The 26,944-nt window shown below is 25.4% G+C and overlaps 2 protein-coding genes across 4 annotated transcripts; one reads left to right on the top strand and one right to left on the bottom strand.

The window, feature by feature from the left end:
- Positions 1–348: 348 nt before the first annotated feature.
- On the bottom strand, positions 349–1,344 carry LOC112592142 (probable signal peptidase complex subunit 2). The gene has a single exon (XM_025336141.1). The coding sequence runs from the start codon at positions 1,111–1,113 to the stop codon at positions 532–534; it is 582 nt and encodes a 193-aa protein (XP_025191926.1). The 5' UTR covers positions 1,114–1,344; the 3' UTR covers positions 349–531.
- Positions 1,345–17,957: 16,613 nt separating this feature from the next.
- LOC112594680 (F-box only protein 28-like) lies at positions 17,958–26,824 on the top strand. 3 transcript variants are annotated; one of them, XM_025339621.1, is made up of 8 exons: positions 17,959–18,302; positions 20,409–20,683; positions 20,753–21,001; positions 21,063–21,255; positions 21,342–21,510; positions 23,655–23,711; positions 25,122–25,278; positions 26,314–26,688. In XM_025339621.1, exons 2-8 carry the CDS (start codon positions 20,480–20,482, stop codon positions 26,686–26,688), a joined length of 1,404 nt encoding a protein of 467 aa, XP_025195406.1. In that variant the 5' UTR covers positions 17,959–18,302; positions 20,409–20,479. The 3 variants fall into 3 exon arrangements, with proteins under 3 accessions (XP_025195422.1, XP_025195406.1, XP_025195414.1); XM_025339637.1 differs by lacking the exon at positions 23,655–23,711 and having other exon boundaries at positions 17,958–18,302; positions 26,314–26,824; XM_025339629.1 differs by lacking the exon at positions 17,959–18,302 and having other exon boundaries at positions 20,480–20,683; positions 26,314–26,824.
- The last annotated feature ends 120 nt before the right edge of the window (positions 26,825–26,944 follow it).

The following is a 26,944-nucleotide window of genomic DNA, read 5'->3' as shown; positions in this document are numbered from 1 at the left end:
TCAATAATTGAAAAATAATAAAATGCTATTCATCACACTTTACATTATTACATTTTTAAGAAAAATCAGTGCCTTTATAAATATATAAAATAATATTGGATATTATAAAAAAAGTTATTCTTGAATAGAAAACTATACAGAAAGCATACTGATTAAAAATGTGATTATTTAAATTTTAATAATAATAAAAGTTTAAAGTCATAATCTTAATCCACTTATATTATTTACTTTCAACACAAAATAATAGCATAATAGATTGATTAATACTTAGGTTCTTCACTATTAAACATTCATAGTATAATTAATTCTATCCAAATTTGAATGATAAAATCATAAATGCAATCATTATTATTATTATTAGACATATTATATATATTTGAATAATTTATAAGTTAACATACATGAATATATACAATGCAAAAATCATCAAGTTGTCTTAATCAATCTAAATTAATGAACAATAAATTATAATAAAAATGATTTTTCTGAATTTACTTTAATCATAATAGTCTTCTATTATTTTAATATAAATTATTCAATTTTCTTCGATTTCAAAACAGCTTCTCTCATTTTGGTTACTTCGTTCTCCACTATATCTTGACATAGCGTTCCTTCTTCATCAAAATAATTTGCAACCGATTTGGATATTTCACGTTCTCTGATATCTGAACCAGTAGCATTTTTGCGTACCATAGTCAAATAATACATACCAGTATGTTTTTTAATGTAACTGCTGGCTTCCCAAACAACATCTGGATTAAAACCGGTTTCATCTCGTTCTAAAGTCACGGCAAATATACCTTTTTCCATGTATGTTGTATATAATGTAATTGCACCCATGGTAATGAAATATAAAGCGACACATACCGTAAGAACAAAACGCGATTTTGGGAATGGATTAAAGAAATCCCAACCAAGTGCAAATCCAGCAACCAGCACAGCAAATGTGCATATCAGCAAACGATAGTCAATCAAAGAAAAGTCCTCAACATGATTATACTTGGTAATCAATACTTCCTTCACTGCATCATCGAGAGTATTTTTTAAAGCGAGGTAATCCCATTTATTGATCTTAATTTGTTTATCTTCTGTGTTAGTATCTTCCTTACCCATCTTTAATTAATTAACTTGTAGTTTCCTTTAAATGATTTGATGCCTCTCAAATATTTGGGGTACTCTGAACAATAAGTATAAATATATAGTCTAATGTTACGGTATAAAAATTAGCATGAAATGTATTTCAATATTGCAAAACTTAGTACGTTAGTAAAATCACTTGATTATATAGACGCTTCATGTAGTTGAATACCGACGGCTGACTAGATTGGTGAATCACCAAATATTTAAAAATTGATAACACTATCAATAAACGTACACAAAATACGGTGTTTCCACAAAAAAAGATAAAAAATTCATAAATAATATTTTTTTTTAAGTTTAAGGATGATGAGATAAGGCCCAATGGCGGGCTAGTATTCAGTTTACAAAGATTTAAAATAAATAAAAAAAATTATTCAAATACTTTTCATCAAATGTGTATGGAAATGGAATATTCACTCTATTAAAAATATTAAATTATAATTTATAGTTTTAATTTTTAAGTAAGTATATACCAACAATCAACATACATAATATGTGTCCAATCATTCAGTAGGTACCTACGTGGCCAAAAGCTAGAGGCCAGAGCTGATAATGACTATATTAAAAGGAATAGGCTATTATAGAAAAATATGATTAGAAGATGAAATAAATGGATAGACCACATAACATGACACGAAGGATTGTTTAAGCTGATTATAGAAGGAAAGTCCAAGGCTAACAAGATACAAGATAGGTACGTTATTATGTTGTTCAAATAATAAAGCCAAGGTCCAAGGATGTGCCTTACGTGTAATATTGAAAAGGAAAGTGAACTGCAACAGAAAATAATGGAACTGCGGAAGAAAAGATGACTGTAAATTAATCTATAATCTGTATGGATTGAAACTATACAGAAAGATGTATAATTCAGTGGCGTGTAAAAAAATTGTATAGGTAAATAAAAAGTAATAGTTTTCTAATTTATACAAAAAATATTTATATAAGCGTTTAAGAGTATTAAATGGTATTTTTATATATTAAGAAAAATTATATATAGGTATTTAATAAAATTAATTGCCTATACAATATTCTTGTACCTATAGTATTATTATTATTTATTAAATATCATGGTGATTGGTGATTGATAGGTATATCTGTAATATAGTATATTACAGTATAGGTAGGTACTATAAATATAGTCATGTAGCCTTATAGGTATGAATTTATAATAATCTGATAAATACTATTTTTTATGTAAATTCATATTTAACAAAGTATAATCATCCTCTTCATCTGCAAAATGACTAAGGGTGTATATAGGATTTTTTTGAGAAGGGGTATATGAAATAACTTTTTAATGCTTAGGTAGGTATATAAATTATATAAAATATATAATTAATAAAAGTCTTTCAAAAGTTGTGTATAATATTTTTAATGCTGGTGCCCAGCTAAAAATAGTCTTTCATTATTAAATATAATTGGATATAGCTATTACAACCTTTTACCTTCAGTTACTCTGTGTAAGACATTTTATAATAATGATTTATGAACATAAATACATAATAAAGTATACTCTTACTTTACGTCTTATTTATTTATAAAATAAATTCTAATTTTCTATTTTTATGTTGTTTTTATTATTGTGTAATGTCATTGATTAAATATAGGTAGACATATAACTTATAAATATGCATATTTAATCAGTGGTAATTTTATTCACAGCTCACAGGATAACAAAATTTTAAGCAACAAATATACTGTTATAACGGATCTTACAAAAAAGGGCAAGGGAGAGGATATATCCCCCATAAATACACCACTAATGATGAATGCACCTGAATCTGCACCTTGATTGAGACAAAATATTTACAAGCAGATGTTCACATATTTTATAACTATATTTTGGTTCACTGGTAAATTGTGATTTACATAAAACCTCTGCGGAGGTGTAGATTACGGAGTTCTTATATGAAAATCAATTATTACAACTATAAGCAATGTATCGATTTTGTCATTTTCCGTGGGTGTAATATAAAATAAGTATATTGAGCGTAATTCAATAGGTACCTTATACTTTATAGTCGGTACAAAACGAGAATTTTAAATAGGTAATACTTTGGATGTCAGAGTGTACGATAACTTATACTGATAAGTCACGCTTGGCTTACTGCAGGCTAGGTCATGAACATCGCTTATAATGCGCTTATTCCTATTCTTTGTTTCCTTCCGCTCATGGTATATTAACTGTTTCCATACTTCGTACCGGAATATTAGACATATTATTTATTAGTTATTATAGTTATTTCGATATAATCATGTATTTACAACTAAAATGATATTACAGGTTACAAGTCGATAATTTTCAAAATATTTGATTAATTGTCTAAGATATTGATAAAATATAGCTAATTTTTTTTTTTATTATTAAAATTAAAATGTATCAACATGTTACAACAAGTTAGTTATTAATAACAATTTAAAATTATAAATATGACACAATATATTGTAATAATTCTAAAAAAGGCCATATATATTATATATATACATATTGTGTATATAATATATATGTGTTACCTTTTTCTTCTTTCTGACAATGTTTTCTCTATTGACGTCTTGAAGGTAACCGGTATGCGCTTAAGAAATTACAACACTTATTTTATTTGATTAAACTTATTAACTTTATTATAAAACTTTTAATACATGATATATATTTAATTTTTACTATTAACAATCTTAAATGCTTATGTATCTTTGTATATACGATGTGTAGTCTTTTGCTCTCGCTTGTAATCATCTATACAAAGAGACCTAAGGACACTGTGTGTGACCGGCCTTTTTATAATTAATATCCTATGTGTGTGTGTGTGTGTTTTATCTATTGTTCTTATGATCCGACTATAGGTCATTTTATTATATTGTAATTAAATATTTAATTTTTTGTCTTACATGATTATATTAATAGATGACTTATAGCTAAAGGTTATAATTGTTTATTTTATTATACAGTAATTAAATATTTGATTTTTGTCGTATATGATTATATTAATAAATGACTTATAGCTAAAGGTTATAATTATTTATTTTATTATATAAATATTTAATTATGATTGTTTGGAAGCACATCATTACGCAATATTATATTGTGTTCGTGTTATGGATATACAGAATATGTGGTGTGTGTTATGGGGTAGGAGCGATGGGGAGTGTGATTTTGTTTATTAGGGATGTTAAAGCAGTGAGAAGGGGGTTAAGTATATATTTTAGTTCATCGAGGAATTTGGTGATGATGTGTAGAGATTGATTGAGTGGTGGTTTGTTAGCTGTGGTTTCGGCATATGACGGTTTTTCATTTGAGCATTATACCTATTAAATTAATTTAAAATATTGATGTATCTACACGAATAGTTATATAATTTCTTAAAGACGTAGGTACTCAGAATTTTTGTATTCCGGTTTTAATAATTATTCCTCCATCCCTACCCATACTTATAAAAGTTCAATATTTTACTATCAATAAATTATATTTTATTTAAATACTGCATTGGTTTTAGTTGTTTGTTCATCGGTGCACAATAACGACGAAATTAATAAAAAGTTTATCAACAATATTGATTCAAATATTATTTAGAAAAAAAAAAAATCAAAGTTGCTTTGCTGTATACCAGCATGTAAAATATAATATTTACACAAATGTACATAATATGATAAATTGAACTGTATTGAAGTATTAAACTAATTTTTGCCAACAACAAATTGCATAATATATTATATGATATTATTATGAGATTATTTTTTTTTTGTTAAAATATTATGCCATATTATCGCAAATTATGCTAGAATATTATTTTGTGGTAAAATATTCAATTTCAAATAAGCTGATAGGAGGTCAATGTTGTGATATACCTAACCACAACACTTTTGGTTTGATGAATTATGTATATTATTTATATTGTATAAGTATATATAAATTTATTAAATGTATACGTTGAATTATAAAAAAAAAAAATCTTCGATTTGATTAGTCAAATCGTATTAGGCAATTGAAGTGTTAGAAACGTGCACCAATCTCATCTATAATAACCGATGGCAACTATTTATAAATAAGCAAAAACATATTCGATATTCGTGAGCCAAAACTAAGTTTAAGGATTGAGCCACTCTACAATAAAGAAGGGTTGTAATAATAAATAATAAACATTCTTCTAGTCTTAAGGAATCTATTGATATAACTTTTATTGAAAACGGTCAATTTGTTCAGAAGTTACACCTACTACACGATTACAACAGATAGAAGAATTACATGACATACAAAAAGATATATATCAAAACTATCACTTGCAGCGCTTACTAAAATAAAATTTGCTAAATAAAAAAAATGTATTATTTTTATATCTACAATTTCTAATTAGATCGAATATTAGCTGATGTACCAAATATCAATGTATTATATGATTTATAAGTATTGTCGTTTGATTTTCTATGTATTAAAATGTAATAGAATTATTACTTTTACTTACATTTTTAAAATTAAATTATTAAAATAATTAAACAGGTACCTTTATTACAATTACACCTATTTAATTTAATTATTAGATTAAATATTTCATTAAAAAAATTTGGGATTATAATAATGTGTATGATGTGAACTCTGAGGGCCTTGGCCTTTTGCTTCCTTTCCCTGGATCTGATCCAGCTATATGTATACACAGAGTATTCAATATAATACTATATATATTACTATAAACTATGTAACACTAGAAATTTCAAATTATGCGTTGGCTGTTACTCTCGTATGCATATTAAACAATAAATATGCATGCTAGCCATGGCATAATAATATATTATGTGATTGTCGATTGACATCTCGATTTCGTAGTTGAATATTTATTTCAAATGATACTGTATGCCTATAAATTGGTTTTCTATCATCAAAAAGTTGTTATTTCTTCGTACACTCGTGGACAATTTGCAGATAGTAAATACATTGGTACCGGTTTTTGTATTTAACCTCGTGCCATGGTGTACATATTATGTTTTTTTGATATCGACAAATCTTTTTGAAACATGGTAGCTTAAAATAAAATACCGTTTTTTCAGGCGCAGTATAATTTTAATGTACCTAAAAGCTGTATAGTGGCATAATCTTTTGAATTAATATAGGTACACATTTACATTAGCCGAAGTGTTATTTTTATGAATAATTAAATAATTAAATCGCATTATATTAGCATTAATAATACCATATTATGAGAATCCTTTCAAAATCAATAAATATATATATTTAAATATAGTTATATATTCTTACGTAATTATGTACAAATGAAGAAATTATTTAATTTTAAATAAAATTGGTAAAGTGTATACTTTATTTATATAGGTATTCACATTAATTCGTAGAGCTAATAATAACATTGTATTATTTCCTTTTTATGAAGTACAATTGTTGTTGTTTATATAACATATAAATATACGGCAATTTTATTAAAATATAATTAAAAATTAATATTATAGATTTTTATAGTATAAATAAGTACTATTTTTTAAAATTATAATCGATATTAAAAATAATAAGTAAAAGAGAAAATGTATCTTGATTAACATTTTGGAATTAGTCAACAAGTAAATTTTAAAATCAAACTAGGCTATATACTTTCTACCTATTAATGGTACCAAATATCAATACGAGTATGTTTATTGTTTACCCTAGGGTGACCATTTTTATAAAAATAGAAAACGGGACAAACGATTTTTTAAATGTTTTCTAATTACATATAAGTTAAAATGTATTAAAACAATAAGATAATAATAAATAAATAATTATTATTATGATATGCCGTTCTTTTTAAAATTTTTTTATATTTTTTTAATACATTGATATTTTTTATACAAACATTATTTAATAATACAGTGGAACCTCGATAACTCGAATCGGTTGGGGGCGAAAAAAAAATTCGAGTTATCGAAAATTCGACTTACAGAGGTTACACATATGATACTCGTATGTTATAAAGTAGGGGCCAAGACATTCTTTCGAGTTATCGAAAATTCGACTTATAGAAGTTCGAGTTATCGAGGTTCCACTGTATACAAATAATGGGATTAAAATCAAAGCCATCATTTAAAAACGGGATAAAAAGCGTCCCGTTCGAAGTTTGTCGGGACAACAGGACACGATGAATAAAAAAGGGAAAATCCTGTTTGAAACAAGACGTATGATTACCCTATAGTTTACCCATAATTTTCAGAAGCTTAAATTAAATATTTTATAATATTAGATCAACTAGATCTGAATTTAATACATAAATATATTAAATTATGTGAAATATTTTTTTATATATTTTTTCAACGATGACCTTGTTACTCTTGAAATAAGTTAAAGCGCATTGACCGTGCATTTCTTTGTTGATACAAAATTCTCTGAAAATGAATATATTATTTTATTTAATACTGTAAATATAATAAACAACAATCAGAATAATTTTCAAGAATCTGTTTTACCGAGTGGTATATACAAATAGTAGGTATAGTATAGATAAGTTTCTTTTTTGCAGTTTTTTGAAGTATAATATATTATATAATATAACCTATGTACCTACACATAGTTACGATAATGCCATGTTCTAATAATATTGTAATATCTATGATCCATAACAATATATAATATTGATATTTGATACATTAGCACAAGTACATAATATATAGGTACAAAAAAAAAATACGAAAAGGGGAGGGGTATAAGAAAAAAAATTGAGCATTTTTAATTTTTATTGCTTTTTTAAAATTAATATTTTTAAATGGATTGTGTATAGTAGATAATATGAATAGTAAATTATAAATATACGCATAGTAGCAAGTCTATAAATTAAAATTATTAATAATATCTCATCATAATATTATATCAATACCTATATAATAAAATATATATTATATGATAATTAATAATTATGTCTATTATAAACTAATATTTTATGTCTATATTATAATTTTTAATTGATACTTAATTAAAAATTACATAAACAGAAGCTATAAATGCTTATATAATCTTTATAATCATACGATATATAGGTTCCCTATATTTACAAAAAAAAATAAATATCATCTTGAAAGTATACGACGATAAGTACGAAGGTAGGTACCTACCTACCTGGATTGTGAAAATTGTGTATATAGTTGGTCCGACAACCCCGTATTAATTCGCTATTGTTGCGTGATGAAGTATGTTGATAATGTTGAAGTATGTTATAAGTTATAACTTATAACTATAAAGTATTATTATTTTTAAGTTTATATATAAATCTAATCGATCGTGCGATGTATATATGATAACATATATTACACAGATTAACGTTTCTGTGTCTCATTATATGCAGTTTGTCTTCTTATATATACTTGTCCGGCGCTTATATATATAATATGTATTATATACATAATATATAATACTGGTATAATATAGGTATTGCAGCATACAATACTTTTCTATAAATCTACCACCTGTAGGCTGTAGTTCAACAGTCAACACGACGTATTGAACACGTCAACAGTCAATATTCATGTATAATCATTAATCAGTAATCATATCACATGCGCAAGTACGCAACTACAGGTTTATTATGTGTAGGAAGTTTAGTTAGATTAAGTTTGAACAACACAATTGAATACCTAAAAGTTAGAATGGCTAGAACCTATAATAAATTTTAAATATTTATGCCTCTCTTTGTTTATTATGAAGCATTACAGTGATAATCATTCAAAATTTGTATGTTTCATAAATTACTGATAACGTCTGGATAACGATATAGGAAAACTCCTTATATTATAATTTATAATATATCTACCTACTGCTGTCTGCTGCCTTACTGAGTGATTCTTTTAACCACATTAACACTCATTTTCTTTACTAATTGAGCTTGAAATTACTTTTTTTATGGCTTGGTAATTTTTAGGACTAATACAAATCACTATTGTGCTAGATAATAACTAACGCTTATTTGAATTTATTTATTTATTATATTATTCTGTATAACTTTAGTTATACTTTTTTTTTTTTGAACAAAATAAAATTATACAATAATTAATACTTTGTTATTTTAAAATATATAATTTGTAGAATGTATAATAATTTAATGTTATATTATTATATTGGTTAAAATTATACTTGTCATATCTGAAGATAAAAATATTAAAAGTGAGCACAATTAATTGGTACTCTGATCCAAAAATACAAATTTTGTTTTTAATATAATATTGGTACAACCGGTCTGTAATGTCTGTATAGTTTATGATACTTTTAATCATGTTATTTTATAATTATTATATTAATTCATGGTACTTACTCATGAGACTGTAGTCGTTCAAACAACATTTAGTTTCCTGTTTCACGTATTTAGTACGATTATTTTAGATTTTTGCTATTATTAAAAAGATGAAAATCTGTGAAAACGCACACAGTGGCTTATAACTAAGGTACAATAACTAGTATAAGTCATTAGGTTTATGGAAATCTGATACCTGTGGGCTGTATGTATGATAAATAATAATTAATTACCTATGTTTATTCATTGGCTGTACTCTATAAATAGGTTAAACCTTTAGTTCACAAAAGGTTAAAATAGTTTAAAATATAATTCAAAGATTAAAAAAAAACTTATACATATATATTTTATGCATTTTAATATTTTACCAACAGTTAAATAGTTTAATAACTTTGGAAAACTGTGTCATATAAACGAATTTTTGTAAAAAAAAAAAGAAGTAGGTACCAAGTGGCCAAGTGGTTCTTTTATTTCACTAAAATAAGTTCTATGATATTTTTATCTTCCTATACTATATTACGTATTACGGCACGAATAGTCTGAATATTTATTATCAAATTTTTATTTTTTCACCACTGATTTTACTTTTTAGTTTTTACTACTATCTCATCTCAAATTTAAATTGTAACAAGGGCAACATTTAAGGGGAGTAGACAGGTGTAGTTGCCTCGTCTTAGATTCTTATGGGTTGGTTAACCTTGGTGCCGATCACTTTTAGAATGGTTGGAGTAGCTCATAATCGTAAATCGTTTCAAATCAAATTATAAAAATGAGAATTTAATAACCGATATCTTATTTTTTTTGACCTACACAATTCATAAAGATATATTTCTTTATTCTTTTGCATATGTAATTTATTACATTGTAAAATTACTCATAGATATGTGATATATCACTGAAAGATTTAAATATCTGTGCTTTTAATTTTATATTTAAATTATTTAACTATAAGTTAATTCGCATTCACTCTAAATGTCTTTAAAATTATTAAAGCTATCAACATAAAATTGGTGCTTCTGACCGAAAATTTGTTTGTAAATTGCACACGAGTGACCAGGAGAAAATAAAATATGTGCTAGGTGTTGACGTCCTTTGTCAAAAAAAAAAAAAAATATAAAAAAACAATCATGGATTTTTCATTATTTTAAACAGTACTTAGTCCTAAGATTGCAGATTAAAATATATTATATTAAGTTACAACAACTGTATATGTATTATATATACCTAATATGACAATATATTACAAACGACTAAATAGTGAAACATACAATATACATTCATCATTCTGTCATATCATTTATAATTGTTTGCATCGCTTAAGTATGAAGAAAATATGAAGAAAATAAAAAAAATTTTAAATAAACCCTTAAAACTTTTGTAGTATATTTTACTGTTTTAAATAACAAAAAACATTTTTAATTTTTATATTCCAAAGCAGAATATTTTTTGTGAATATAGGTGCATCATAAGAATTTAATTTTAAGCCAACTGTAGTTAGTTAGTCATTAATTAACTAATTTAAACTTTAAATTAAATGAGTGGTGTCATACTGTCATAGTCAGTCTCACAGAAACTCCTACAAAATGTTGTCCACTACTCATGACCACTCATCAAAACTATTTAATTATCTACTTATTGAATTATAAATTATAACCTACAACTTATAAATTATAGGTTTGAAATTCTATTTGTATTTTGTAAACGAAAAAATTTTCAAAAAAATTTCTATCTAGGATATAGAAATGTGAAATTTATGAAGTAATGCTACTATGCTAGTGTTTACTATTAAATTATTAAAATAACTACTCTGTGTAATAATTAATAAATACCATACGAATATATTTAGCTATTACTACCCCATGTGTGACACACCTGTGCACCGTGTGTCTGCGTGTATATATATTTGTTCATTCGTCTATCAAACTCGTAACATCTCGTAAGCATACACAGTCCATGACATATGCACTACTATATGATTTAAATTGTGTCACTATTAAAATATTATAATTTATGCGCATCGTATCTACATGAAATATAATAAAACTTGCACTATACGAAAAAAATCCACTATGAACTAACAATAACTATTTTATTATTTTTATAATTTATCGTCATGAGTGCGCGATTGAGTGATGTAGGTATTTGTTTACTTAACAGTTTACACTATACATAAACACAGTATACTTTTGTGTACGCTATGATGATGATGTCAACATCGTTCGACGGTTTTCCGCGAGAAATTGCATTGATTACAAAATTAAAATGCTCAACAACTAATTTTCCATTATATAATATACTATATACTTTTTATATTTTTATTTTAGCATACCTGTATACATAAGACTTTTTTTCTCGTTTTGTAGTTTTTAATTGTTTTAGTTAAGAGTTCATTATATTTGGTATTTCTATTTACGATATTATGCGAAATGCGAATGTACTATATAAAACAACCACATTGATAGAGAGTGAGACAAAGGTGGACACAGGCCCGGATTAAGAATCGACTGGGCCCCTTTTCAACTTTAACTTCAACAAATTGTAACACTATATTTAAAAAAAATTATATTATTATATAGTTGTGTACAGTACAAAATATATATATATATAAGGTGTTTTTAAAATGAATGAGGTCATTAATATTCGCGTACTCATTGTGATGGCCCAATGAAGATTTTTTTTAAATTTGTTTTCTATCTTCAAAATCTGGATTTTTCATATTATTCATAGAATATTATCTTAAATGTAAAAATAAATACTCAAGTTGTATTATTCAGCTCGCAGACAAAGAATAAATAACATATATTTATATATAAAAAATAATGTTTTCATTACATCCAATTTTAAAATAATACTTATCATATGTAAAAAATATGTGCTCAGAATTTCGATAGTCCGTGAAAAATTTTAAAATTCCTAACGTGGCTCTTAAAAAATTGGTGATCCCTGATCTATCTTATCCATTAATTTTAGTTGAAGTCAATCATTAAAAATATAAAGTTGCTTTTATAGGAATATTGCTGTAATGCAGTTGTATTTTTTTAAATATCTATTAATTATCTAATGATATTTTTATTTATAATGTAGGCACTTATCAATATTTATCTAAATTATAATTGTATAGACTATAAATTATAGATAGGTGATGTACCGAATAAACTCTATACGTAAATACATAATAAACATCATACTTTGTCATATACGATACACACACACACACATATATATATATATGTACCGATACTTGTTAAGGTCTATATTATAAACTATGCAGATAAACACTTTATAACTTAAATATTAGTAAAAAATTTAATAAATACCTTATACCTATTATTTAAGTTTAGATATATTATGCATAATATATATAAATAGGTACTTACTTAACTTAATAGGCTATATATCTATAAAAAATATAGTACTTACAAGAAGTGGGTTTAAATTACTTTAAATTATATTTATCCATGTAATATGTTTTAAATTGATTATATTAGTATCCATATACATTATAAGTAAATGAAAAAAGGTGAACAAGTGGGTGCCGCTTTACAGACTCGCAGTACATTAGGTGTCTACTAGGGTCTCTGTAATTAATATGTTGAATTTGAATTTAATGATGTACCTATTATTATACATACCTACTACATGAAAAATGATTTTGTATGGATTCGGTCTAGTACATAAAGTTTATTTTATGATATGCTTCTTGATAATGCTATTAAAGTAACTTATTTTACTATTAAGTATTGTGATAGGTTAATTTAATTTTTCCAAAAACATTGCATTTATTACATTATTAACATTTAATAATTACAATGATAATTTATACTCATACCATATTGTTATATTATTATTGTAAAATTTTGAGTCAATATTACCAAATCGTAAAATAAAGTAAATAAGTTCATGGTATAAGTAGGTATAATCATCTTAATATTGAATTACATGTTTAAAAATATTATTGCGTAGGTATAGTGAAATTCATAATCCACCTAAGAGTTATAAGACGTAATCGTGAACCATGTTTTTGGATTACAATAAAATAGTCAACATCATTATTCGTTGTTAAAATATTTACTTAAAATGTCTATAAAAAATAACTTAATACAAACATTTTAAATTTTTTGGTTTGCAGTATGAACTATTTTTGAGAAAGAGGACCATAATATTAATTTTTTAAATCTTAGATAAATTTTTTTTTTGAATTTCTAACCAGTAACAAATTTGTTGTTAATATTTATAAAAAAAAAAATTAAAAGAATCGAAAATGTTTACTAATAGCTTAAAAATAGTTGATATATTTAGAAAATATTATCATCCATAGAAAATTAAAAATAAATTTTAATATTTCATAAAAAATGAATTATCTATGATTATTTCTTTTTTTTTTTACAATAAAATAAAACCAATTTTATCAAATAATAGTTTTGCATAAAACTTCTCGTTTTATTTCATTTTTTTTTTTTTTGATATATTAAAAAATATTTTTTATTTTTAACTCTAATAATAAACTCTAATTGGTCTAAGTACCAACCAGATTCAATTTGCTACAAGCAACCAAATTTAAATTTAAAAATTGAACCGTTTTTAGTGTTTTTACAGTTCCAAAAGGAGATAATGAAAAAAAAAAAAACACATATCATTGTAAAATGATAATTTATTATTCATCTCTCCGCTCAGAATCTAATATTTATAAATTTGTGCTGACATTCATTAATCATTATACTACACAGTACATATACTATGATATAAATACAATACATAATTAATAACTATAGATAATGAAAATAAAGTTTTACTTTATTGCTGAATACTGGTCCTTTATCTATATTAACTTGGTTAATTTGTATACTGACTATAATGTATCTATGATTAAAATCCTTTAAAAAATAAAAATATTTTTATTTAGCTAATATTCTTGTTAGTTACGTGTTAAATTATTTTTTTTTTATAAGATTACTATTTAGTATTTACTCATTAATGTAATGTGCACGTTGTTTACTTGTTTATTGTTTGGTGTTTAATAACCGAATATCAGAAAATTGACAAATAACATACGTACAGGTAATATTATAGGTACCTATAGACCAGGGGTCAACAAATAGAGACTTACTGACCGCATACAATCTGCGAACAAATTTTATCTGGCTCACAAGCAAAGAATAGTTTTTTCAAATATTTGTAATATTAATTATGTTTTTAATGTTTATAAACAATATCTAATAATAAGTAAAAAAAATGTTCTTATTATTACATCAAATTTTAAAATAATACCTATTTTATGTTAAAAATATATACTTAGAATTCTGATTACATGCGAAAAAATTTTAAATTTCTAATGTAGCCCTTCAAAAATATTAATAAGTGACCCCTGCTATATACTTACTATAGTTTGATTTGAATCAGATATTATTCAGTTATCTATTTTATTTTATTTTCTTGGTTAAATTAGAAATTATATAACTGTTTTAGAAAGTATTAATATACACGTATTGATAATTATTAATTTTATGATTTTAAAAATATTTTTTACTTTGTAATTAGTAGTATTTTCTTTAGAGTTAATTTCAATAAACAATATAAAGTATAAACCATAATAAAAATGACAATATTGAAAATATTATTTACTGTATAGACGTATAGTAATGCGTATCTATTATGTTTTTATTGTATCTTTATTAGAGTATTTTTCTGCAATCAAAAATTCCAATAGCACTTTAATCTCAATAGTTTAAAGTTTAAATTAAAAATATATATATATCAGGAGTAAAGAATCTCATCTCAATTAAGCTTAAAATACGCCTAATATATACTTCAAGTATCAAGTTAAATGAGCTGTAGAGATAAAAATGAAACAATTCCGTTAAAGACAACTCTATAATACATATTTTAGATTTGAAGTGGTTTTTATAATGATCTATATTTTTATTATGTAAGTTATGCTTTATGCACTTTTAGTCATCTCTTTGTGGCATAAATGTTCAGATTAAATAAATAAGTTTGTATAGAAACCTCTATACACATTTTGACTGCAAATACTTATATCATTTTTAAAAAAATGGAAAATTATTAATTATTTTCATCCAGTTTATCCTATAATAACACACAATGTTTACTATTTAGTGTTCACTTTAACAAACATATTTATGCGATATTGCAGCTATGATGCAATCATACAAGGCATAATAATATTATTGCATCATACAGTTAGCAGTAGGTATAAGTACCAATACGTATATATACCTTCCAGCTATAATTTCAACAATTATATCTGCTTATATGATTACATGAATTACATTTTTCTTTAAGTTTTCCAAGACACCATTATGAATTAATCATAACTTATTTTCAAATATATAGTCGATATCTTTTTTAAATTTTTATAATATAATTTGAAAAAAAAATAATGATTTTTGATGGTATGAGTTTATTGCATAAACTAAAAAGCCAGTGGCGTATTTTGAATAATTTTGGGTTGTCCAAAGTATACCTTGATCTTGTCGTATTTGGTAAAATTAATTTATTTTTGCAGTTTAGATAAAAATATTTTGATAAGCATGAGTAAAATACTCATACAATGGGGTTCTTTTTTTTTTTGCCGTGGAGGGAAAGTGACCAAACATGAAGGATTCCAGAAAAATAAATTAAGTTAAATAAAAATACACCACTGCATAAAGCAATACTTGTCATAACTTATGACTTATAATATTATGTATTATGTTTGGTAAATAATATTTATAGATAATGAAAATATCATTAAATACATCAACATAAAATACAATTTATGATATTAATTACCTTGCTAATTAGGTAGACAGATATATTAAAAGTGGTCCTATACCTATAGTTGTATGCTTTTATACATACAATATATTTTACCATTTAAAATTTTAAAGATGTTACATAAATTATAAAAATTTTTAAAGGTTTAGGAGGTACCTATCTAAAAAAATATAATCCTTTTTTAAATTTTGTTTGATAAGATAAATTAGTTTTGGTTTTCATCACAATTAAAAAACTGTATGAATTTATAATAAAATACCTAGGTATTAATAATTAATTATTACAAAATACATCTATACCTATTTTTAAACTCTATATATATATTATATTGTAAACTATAGCTTATAGGAATTAATAAAATAATAATTATTCTATCATATTATTTACCATAATATTTAGATTTCTCAAACCCTTTGTATTAGATGGGTAACTATATTAATTAGTGATCCAGGATTTACTATAGGTAGGTAGTAGGTGCCTATTGAAAAATATGTTATATACTAGATACATTATAATATGTTTAAGTGTGACGTGTGTTCGTATACATAATATGTTTAAGTATAGGTAGTATAAGTATGAGTTTAACACTTAAACACAATATTATGATCTATATTATAGATATATCATTAAAATACTATACGCTATATATCTAGACTAGGTAGTAAAGATATTGCTCTGTAAATTATAATATGGATATAGTCATACAAATATAATATCTCATACCTCGAATAACGAAAGTAAATTCTATATTTTATAAAATATAATGACTTATACCTATTGGCTATTACAGTAGATGTACCTACCTCCAATTTGCCTCAACAATAGGTATCTACTATAGTTAATAATAATATGGAAATAATTAAAAGTATAAGCATATAACAGTGATATCATATTTTCGTACTTAAGCTTTATAATAAGTATATTACTAATACTTACTATAATATTATTAACAAATACGTATCTACTATGCAATGATTACATGTTTTATGAATATTACAGGTGAGGCAAATGTGATTATACATGGATATACTATTTAAGAATTTATAATGTAGGTATCTACGCGCAAAAACGGCGGGAAAAAATGTAATTCCTGCTTCGAGCCGTATTGCCATTGCCGCTGTTGACAAGGGACGCACAATAAATTATTTATACTATATTATTATTGTAACGTAGCTTCCGGTTTGAGAATTTAATGAGAAGAGAGAAAAAAATTTCTAGTGCCAATAACCCCTTGACAGCATAGTCGGTGATGGCGAGGACGCGAGTGGTACTGTAGGTACCTATATTCGTGGTGGTGGTAACTGGTAGGTGTGGTAGCTGCCTGCCGCTGTGCCGCTATGGACCAGGAACCAAAAAAAGTGGAAGACCATAATATTAATCTTATTATTATTATTAATACGTAGATTGTAGATATTATTTAAAATAACCACGACACGCGAAATACCGGTAGCTATAGTGGATCTGGCGGTCGTGTCTAGAATACATAGATCTATAAACCTATGTTCATTGTAAGTGTATGTACCGTCGACGGCCGTGTTTAGAAGACATAAGATCTAGCCGTAAAAAACCCATGTTTATTAATTTATTATAGATCTATGGGTATATAAGGTCTACTTATTATTTACAGCTTGTTGTAGAAGAAAGGAACGACGAGTCTTTTTAATTTTAACGTATCCGTCGGGAAATTGGCAACACTGCGCGGCTGCGGCAATAGCTTCGTAGCGGCTCTTGTCGGGGGTTTGTCGTCGGTGCCCCACCAACTGCCCGCCCGCCTAACAAACGCTCGCGGGACACGTCTCGCCGATTCGCGTTCACCATCCACTACGGACACCGCTCGGGACACAGTGTTGGCGCTATTGCATTTCGGAACCATTTCGCATTTGTACGGCAACTCTAACGTGATCCGGTGCTGGTACTGACTGCTTTTGCGTGCCAATCAACAGCCTTGCGCCTCCACCGCCCCGCCGTCCATGTTGGTGGTCGTTACCGAGGCTTGTGTTTCGGCGTTCGAGAGATTTTCAAACGCTCGTTGCGGACCACTGCTTTGTTCCCGACGTTTATATTAGAATATTATTTTTGTTCCGACTTGCCGTCCGCTATCGTATTTTTCTGGTGGCACCGCAGGACTCCAAGGTAACGTAACGCATTCTGCGGCCGTCCGGCCAAGCAGCCCGTCGAAGTTCATCCGGTAGCGGTTATCGGCGGGACGCGTAGCGCGATGTACGAACTATTGATGTAGACGATACGGGACATTCGTCATATCTGTCTATGCGCGCCGCACACTAGGTCCACGGGCTTCCGTACTTTCGGGTCCGGCGGAGCTTTTTCTTGGCTCAAGTCTATCTTTCGCAGTCCGCCCCCGCTTGTTGTTTTTTGGGCGCGAGATTTTCGTATACGCACGCAGGCGAAACAGTGTTCCGGCTGTACCGGACGATAGGCTTTTTTCCCTCCCTCACACCGCGACTACCCCTCCCTGCAGTGTACGTCACCCTGTCCGTGCTCCCCCGCCGAAAACCTGATAACGCGAGCCTTTGTCCTTAAAGGTCCATTGTTTCGTCTTCGCAGAATCATCTTTCGCGCTTTGTGTGTATTTCTTTAGTCCTCTGCCTAATCGTACGAAACTTTTTCTAGAATTTAATCGTTTTTCGTTTGTTGCGTCAACTAGTTGTTAATTCAACTTAAAAATTTTACTTACGACATATCACGAAGTGTTATTTCATTTTTTTCGCGCAAGTATTAGTTAGTGCCTATATGTATTAGCTTTTGGTGAGATATCTCTTTGGAATCTGGGTTTGTACAGGAGACGTTTATGGTGTATTAGATCCTTTTATTTTGTCAATATTTCATTAACCCGTAGTATTGGTTAAACTAGCTAGTTACACCTTGTGTTGATTTGTATTAATTTAATAATATATTATTAGCGGTGAAACTAAACCCACTCCACAGTTAACTTATTACTTAATTGCAAATCAATATTATTTTATATGAGGTTGCTTTCTTCTATTATGTTTTACCAACCTTAAAATATTCTGTTTTTTTATATAACAACTATAACTAGCATGTTTCACAGTTATTATTTTTATTTTTATTTATAAATTACTATAAAAAACATTTCATTATAGTTTTATTGATAACCACCTAGTATATTTTGATTTTTGCTAAAACACCTTTTTGTTATATACTTCAAAATTTCAAAGTTTGCAAACTAGTTCTTAATTTTTGTTATATTACTAATTACAGTTTTATTGTTATTTATTTTAGAATAATTAAGTATTTAATTATTTAAAGTTATATCATTTCTGTGTAAGATTTTTTTTTACATTAAATTTTGTATAAATAACTAGTCTTGACAATTTTCATACCTAAATCAAAGTTTGACATTTGGCAATTTTTTTTTAAAAAAACGGTAAAAGAATTAACATATTAGGAATTGTGTTTGATCTTTTAAATAGTTAAATTTCTTATGGTTTAAGAAATTATTATATTTAACTTAATTCTACAAACAAATCCAATGTATTAAAGCTAATAAAGCTTTAATTATAGCTATATTATATTATTATGATTACATTTTTTTTTAATTATTAGTTTTAAAATACATTTATTTATATACAAAAAAAAAAATATATATATATATCTAAGAATTTACCCATGTAAAAATTTATAATATATTAATGAAGTACATTTAAAATATAATTCTTTGTTATGTCTCATTAATGGTTATAATTTATATAAAAATAAATTTATTATATGCAATATCTGCAAGTAAAATATATTATATTTGCATTGCTGCTATTCATTATATTGATATCTTCTATATAACTAAGATATAAAATTTAAGAGAAACTTTGAAAATAATTGTTTAAAAAGCCTAGACATATTTAATTAAGGACTAGCTACCTATTCAATTGAATAAATTTGAATATAATTAATTATATAGTGCATTAAAACTACTAATTTACTATTTATTGTTCTTTATGAAAGTCTGAATTAATTATTTTTACTTTGTCTTATTTCTTAAGTGTTAAAATTATTTCTACAAGTTGAAAGAAATTAAATAATTGAACTCCAAATAAGTTTCATCTAAATCTAAGTGTATTTTGTAACTTGATAAAAATGTATATATGCTTAATGATTTTTAAAACTAATAACTTTAAAAAATCATAGAATTGCTAATATAAATTAAATTTGACTTCTTAAAGTAAATAACATTTTTAACTTTTTTTTTTATTCATGTTTTAGGTTTAATCTTACACATACATAAAAAATTGTCAAATATATTCTAAAAAGGAATTACATCAAAATTACATAAAATGGTATCTACTAGACAACAAAGTAGTAGCGGTTCAGGTTCTTCAACTAAAGTGGTTGTTATATCAAAACCTGAGAAAAATTTCAATGTAGCTAATTTAGGCCAAAGTAGTTCCAGTCATATTAATTTGCTGGACCTTCCATATGAAATTCTTGAGAAAATTTTATCATATACTAATTTCAAACACATATCTCAACTAAGATCGGTAAGTAAAACATCAGGCACCTCAAATTACAAATATTTCAGTTTTTTTTTATTTTTTTATTTTTTGCAGGTTTCCCGGCATTTCAATGTAGTTTGTAGTACTATGTTAAATTCTACTTTTCAGCGTTTACAAAACCAAATGTTAAATCGCTTTCAAATTATTAAAACAAAAATGCCCAGACGAGAATCTGCTAGACGACAACATCCACTTGCATGTGAATCTGATATTGTTGAAACACTTCATATGAGATTATTATTATTGCGTATGGCTTTTGGTAAACATATTGAAAGAAAGCATATATGTTTTTTTGCTGGAGAGGTAATTTATATTTTTAAGAAATATTTAATCACTTTGTTTAATATATGTATTTCTATTTCAGATCTTAGATGAAGTGTATAAAATATTACATTATATTAAAGTTACTTCAAAGTTGGCAAGGCCATATAAAGTGACTGATGAACTATTTGACTTGTCCACAATGGCCATGGAATATTTTAGGGAAAAAATTGAACCAACTCTTCCAGAAATTCGACTTTTTGCTAATGATTATCATGAATTTCCATCACCTTTAGGTATAGATAAAACTGTGCATATTATATATCATAACATTTTATTACAAATATTTGTTATTTGATTAATAATAATAAAAAAATTTTAGGTCCACCCAATACCAGAACTATTACCAGTATGTGTTTGAGAAAACGCAGTTTAATGATACGTGAAGGTTCGGTTTCAAGTTTAGAAGGTAAAAGATCTTCTTCAGAAAGTCCTCAATGTGGTTCTATGCTACGAAAAAGTGTCTGCAAAATTAAACAAGGAATGAAAACGTAAGTCAAAATATATAACTTTATTATTAAAATTATAACAAAATTTGTTTTGTTTTTAAAAGTTAAAATTTATAAAATGTTTGTTAAAATATTAAGTTTGAACTGCTGGGAGTTTTATTATTAAAGTTCATTTTGGAATCTCAGCTAAAAAATACTATATATTGGCTTAACAATGTTATTATTTTTTTTTTTAACTTATTAAAAACATTGAAAAAATAGGTATATTCATGTGATAATATGAGCTTTCTAATCTTGGCAAAATCAATTTTGTTTTTTATTGTAATTCAAAATGGAATTACCATATTTAAAATTCTTGCCATGTTTTTATATTAGCGTTTTCTAGACTTGATAAATTTACTCTTAATATTTTGAAATTATTGAGCTACTTAAATACATTTCAACTTGAACTTTTTTATTTTTATGTTGAAAATACAACAAATAATATTGACTGAATCACTTATAATCTACCATAATTTACAATCTACCGACAGTTACCTGGTGCATGCTGTATGCTATTCACCATCGAATCAGTCCATACAAAGCAATTTTTTTCCTCAGTAAATACTTAATTTTATGTTTCATAATAAGAGGACTTTATACTTGAATGTGTTTTTTCAATTTTACTAATTTATGGCATAGCAAATTTATGCTGTTAGTTTTATTAAAGTCAATTTAGCTATTATAAAACTTTTAAAGAATGAATATTATTTGAGGTATCACATAAGATCTTATTGATATTTTAATTTTAAAGTGAATTATGAATGTTTTAAAGTTAATATTTTACGTAGGTTTATGTGTCATTTAACTAGTATGAAAAAAAAAATAGGAAAACAGAAAACAATGGATATAATAGTTTGAGTTAGGTTTTGTGTTTAAAATTATAATCAGTAGGTAGTGGCGTAAATTAAAAATAGCGGGCAATTTGTGTTCTTTCTTTTTTAACCTATTTATGTATATCATTAACTATTCATACAGGACTGAATTTGGTAATTTAGGACCATAGAGATTTCAATTTTGTATCAGCCCTTAAAATTTAAATAGCTCTGCCCCTATTAAAATGATGTGTTCATGACCACTTAAAATTCAAAATGGAACAATTTATTGTACAATGTTTATTTTTTACAGAGAAAACATTTTGGAGAATTTAAAATGGTTTGATTTTTAACTTTAAAAAGTGGTTTCTGGTTGCAAATGGGATTTAATATTCTAATTGATACTTAAAAAGGTTTATAATTCTCATTATTTCTCAAAATGATTAGGAAAATGAAATAAAATTTTTTTAGTTTTAGATGAACTCATTTTTATTTTTTGTTGTAATTTAAAAATGATTAGCCATAGAGATGTTAACTTTTCACAAATTATTTATGTTAATATTTTCTATACTTGATATAATTTTTAAACTATTTTTCTGCAATTTGTTTTGAGTTTAAAAGCTTGAAAATGTATGCAATATTGTGAAATTTCTAGATAGTGTAAACATATTTTAATATTTTTCACTAAAATATCCTCCCGTTATTCAGAAAACGTAAATTATTAATATTCATGAAAGAAAAAAATATGTGCTGAAATAAATTATAATATTATTTAATATTTTAATTGAATAATAATAATTTTAATATTGTTACATTACATATAAAAAAAAATTTTAAAAAAGAATTTCATGTACATACATGAAAAAAATTTAATTTTGAAGTCTGGTTTTGAACAAGTTTTCGTTATACTAGTATAAATGTATTTTTCTGTTCTTTTATAATTATTTTCAAATTAAGATTTAAATAGATATCTTTTTTGTAGGTTTTCACATTGAAAAATAACCATCTGTGTAGTGTTTTAATTTATTTGATTTCGATACTGTCAATATTTTCTGATTTGTAATAGATAAATGAAAAAAATAAAAGTAAATAGTGATTTGAATTAATAGTTAGTTATCAAAAAAAAAAAAAAAAAAAAAAATGGCAGCACATAGATGAAGTTCTATAATTAATAAAGTGAAAATTAAGTTAATGTATGGTAAATATTATCTATATAAATTTGTTTCAAAGCGAACTGTGTTGATAGATAAATTATGAGTGATTTGGAGACCTCTTCGTTGAAGTATTTCAATATACATTACCTCATCCTTTTACTATTTATTTTTTTATTAGGTCGCAAAATTGTCATTTGGAACGAGATTTCTTAGATTTACGAAAACAATTGCGAAAGTAAGTAAAATTTGTAGTTATTATTGTTAAAACAATTTATTTGTTAAACATTACACTACTGTTAATATATTACTATGTTATAATCATAAACAATACATTTTATCTGCTATACTTCTTATGAATAATTATTTTTAAATTAATTTATTACAAAATATATTTCTTAAAAAAAAAAAAAAAAAAAACTAAATAAAACTAAATGAATACGAAGAAAACAATTTCATAAACAAAACTATATATCTCAACCAATTATTTTTGATCTTAAAATGTTATGATAAAATTTGTTAGTCTATAGGTATTTTAAGGTTATTTTATTCTATGTTTAAATTGCTATTAACAATAATTTATTTTGCTGTTATAGTAATATGGTAGGTTTAAGTATTAACCTAAGTCTTGGTCAAACAAATCAATAAAATTATAATATGTAATCCTAAGTCTATACCAACATTCTGTAGTAATGATAAAATGGTGTGATTAGATATGTAGTATTTAATAGGGTCAATAAATCAATAGTTTTTTAAATTTCATTGTATGTAGTAAATACATAAAAAAATATGAAATAGCAAAAAGTTTCAGGTCCTTTTAATAATATCTTTTGATTAAATCAAAATATATAAAATTGTTATTGATATCAAGTTGTTTAAATATCCAATTTTATCTAAATTTGAACATGAAATATCTATTAAAATGTGTGTATGTTTATTTAAATTTTTAGATATCCATTTTTATTTTTGATCTCCCGAATTAGTGATCAGATTTGATTTTCTACCAGAAACCACTCAAAGTTTTACTTCTCTGAAATGTAGTGATAAAAATAAAATAAAATGATTTATTGTTAAATTAATAGAATACATTCATTTTTCTCAGAATCCAAAAACTTCTGTTTATGTCAAATGTCAAAAACATTAATTTATGCATCATTGTTGTGTTTTGACAAGATTGATAAATAAATGCGTTAGCTGTAAAACCAACAGTACAATTTAAAATACAAGAAAAAAAAAATTTAATTTTGCCAAAATCTTAATCTTATTTATTAATTTTTTTTAATCCTTTTAAATTTGTATTACGTATAGTATTTCAAAATGTGTTACAAATTTACTGGGCATGTAGTCAATATAGTATATTATACATATTACATATATAGGTTATGTACATTTCAAAAATCGTAAATTTGTTATTAATGAATTAATTTAATAAATTATTATTTGCTGGCACTTACTAGAATTTATTGAATGTTTTTTAAATTTAAAATTGGTTGGTTTTATACTTTTTTTATTTATTATAAATAAAAATAACCAAATGTTGGTGGCATATGTTGTAATGTAAAAATCAGAAAAGTAAAAAGGTTATTGTTTCTCTAAATATTACATTATTCTTTAAAAATATTTATAAAAGTATTAAAATTTTTTATAGAACATCTACTCAAGTAGGCAATGTACAGCGCGAGTTAAAACAATGCAAATCACAAATGGCTGAACAACATAAAACATTGGTAGAATACTCGAATAGAATGGACGAATATGATAAGAAGAATGAAGAAACAAATCGAAAATTCAGTACATTGTTACAAGTTAGTATTAAACTGAATTTTTATAGATTTTTTTTTTCTTGTAGATGTACATAAGTCCACACTGCTTTCATTGTGTTATCTAGCTATTTCTTCTCATTTCCTTGAAGGTGTCAGATTCTCAGATTAAATCTTAGTTTAGCTATTCAATAAATTATAACAAAATGTCTACTGAAATGAATTGCTATTATGATATTGATCATAAATGTTTACTAAACTGTTAGGAATTTTAGCACTAGTGCTTGTCAGTGAAAATGAATATAAAACACAATTATTATAGCGTAATATATCTGGTCAATAAATTGTAATTGTGTATAATAGCCACAGTCACATGTAAATGATAGTGCTAGAATTTTTAATAAGTTTTTTTTTTTTGTATAATTTTGTTTCACATATTTGTATATTAGAATCATTGATTTTGATATATCCTTAGCTGTACATTCAATTTTCTTGTTATTTTTTTTTTCATTATATTAAAATAATGATATACCTTAATACATATTATACTTGATTTCATAAACAAATTTAACATTTAATGGAAAAATGATCAATTTTTTGTTGATTTTTCTTTGGATTTTATTGCATCTCTGATTTTTTATCATAAAAATGAATTTATTTAAAAGTTTTTTTTTAAGTTTAAATGATTCCCTCATAGCTTTTTAAATTATTGCTGTAGATATTAAAGATGCTTACTATAGCTCTCTTATTATCAGTTAATATGCAAAGTGAATTATAATTAGGGATAATCTATTTTGTTGCTTAAACTTGCAATTAGTAGACTTTTTTCTGATATATCCAAGTTGCATTTATTTTAGTTGATTAAGTCTTAAGTTATTGCATATTCTTCTTTGACGTTCTAACTAGTTATACCAGAGTTTTAAGATCATTAATCAGTTATCACATTCCATAATTCTTCCTCACACCATTGTATGTATAAATGTATTATAAAAATAAATAGTACACTATTATTTTATTACAAATATATATAAAAAAAAAAAATAATAATTATTCTATACTTTATAATAATTACTTTTATAGGAACTTAATAAATGCAAGACAGAAATTCAATATTTACAATCAGCTTCTTCATCATCTACACTTTCAGTTTGCTCATCCTGTAGTACTACTGCAAGTGATCTATCTTTAGCTATGGGACCACCGCCTTTAAATTCTACTACCAATGCTGTACGGACCAGATTGCATAGTCAAGGTGACCAAACTCCAGAAAATACTAACAAGGATTCTATGGAACAAAGTGAACCAGTAGTATTCGAGGAAGTAAAGAGTTCTGACGAACAGGAACCATCCACTAGTACTGGTGTTAAACGTAAATTAGAATTGGCTATTCCTAAAGCCGCTAAGCGTGTTAGGGCTGTAGCTAAAAAAGTTCGCAGCATTAATAATGTTAACTAGACAATAATTAAATTATAATGAAAATAATAATAATTTTTATCGAAACAAATCTACCTCTCACATTCATATAAATTGAATTTGAAGCATAAATTTTAGATACAAATTAATATTTAGTTAAAAATCTTATCAATCACAATTTAAGTATAATTATCTTTTCCATATATAAATATAATATAGTTTAAATGTATAATAATTAATATATTCTACGATATTCTGTTAAATATATATACATATATATTTACATATATAAATATAT

Source organism: Melanaphis sacchari, unplaced genomic scaffold (assembly GCF_002803265.2).
Source record: "Melanaphis sacchari strain LSU unplaced genomic scaffold, SCAv2.0 Contig0_pilon_pilon, whole genome shotgun sequence".
Classification (NCBI taxonomy): domain Eukaryota; kingdom Metazoa; phylum Arthropoda; class Insecta; order Hemiptera; family Aphididae; genus Melanaphis; species Melanaphis sacchari.
Note: the sequence above shows the minus strand (reverse complement) of the source record. Positions and strands in the feature narration are given on the sequence as shown.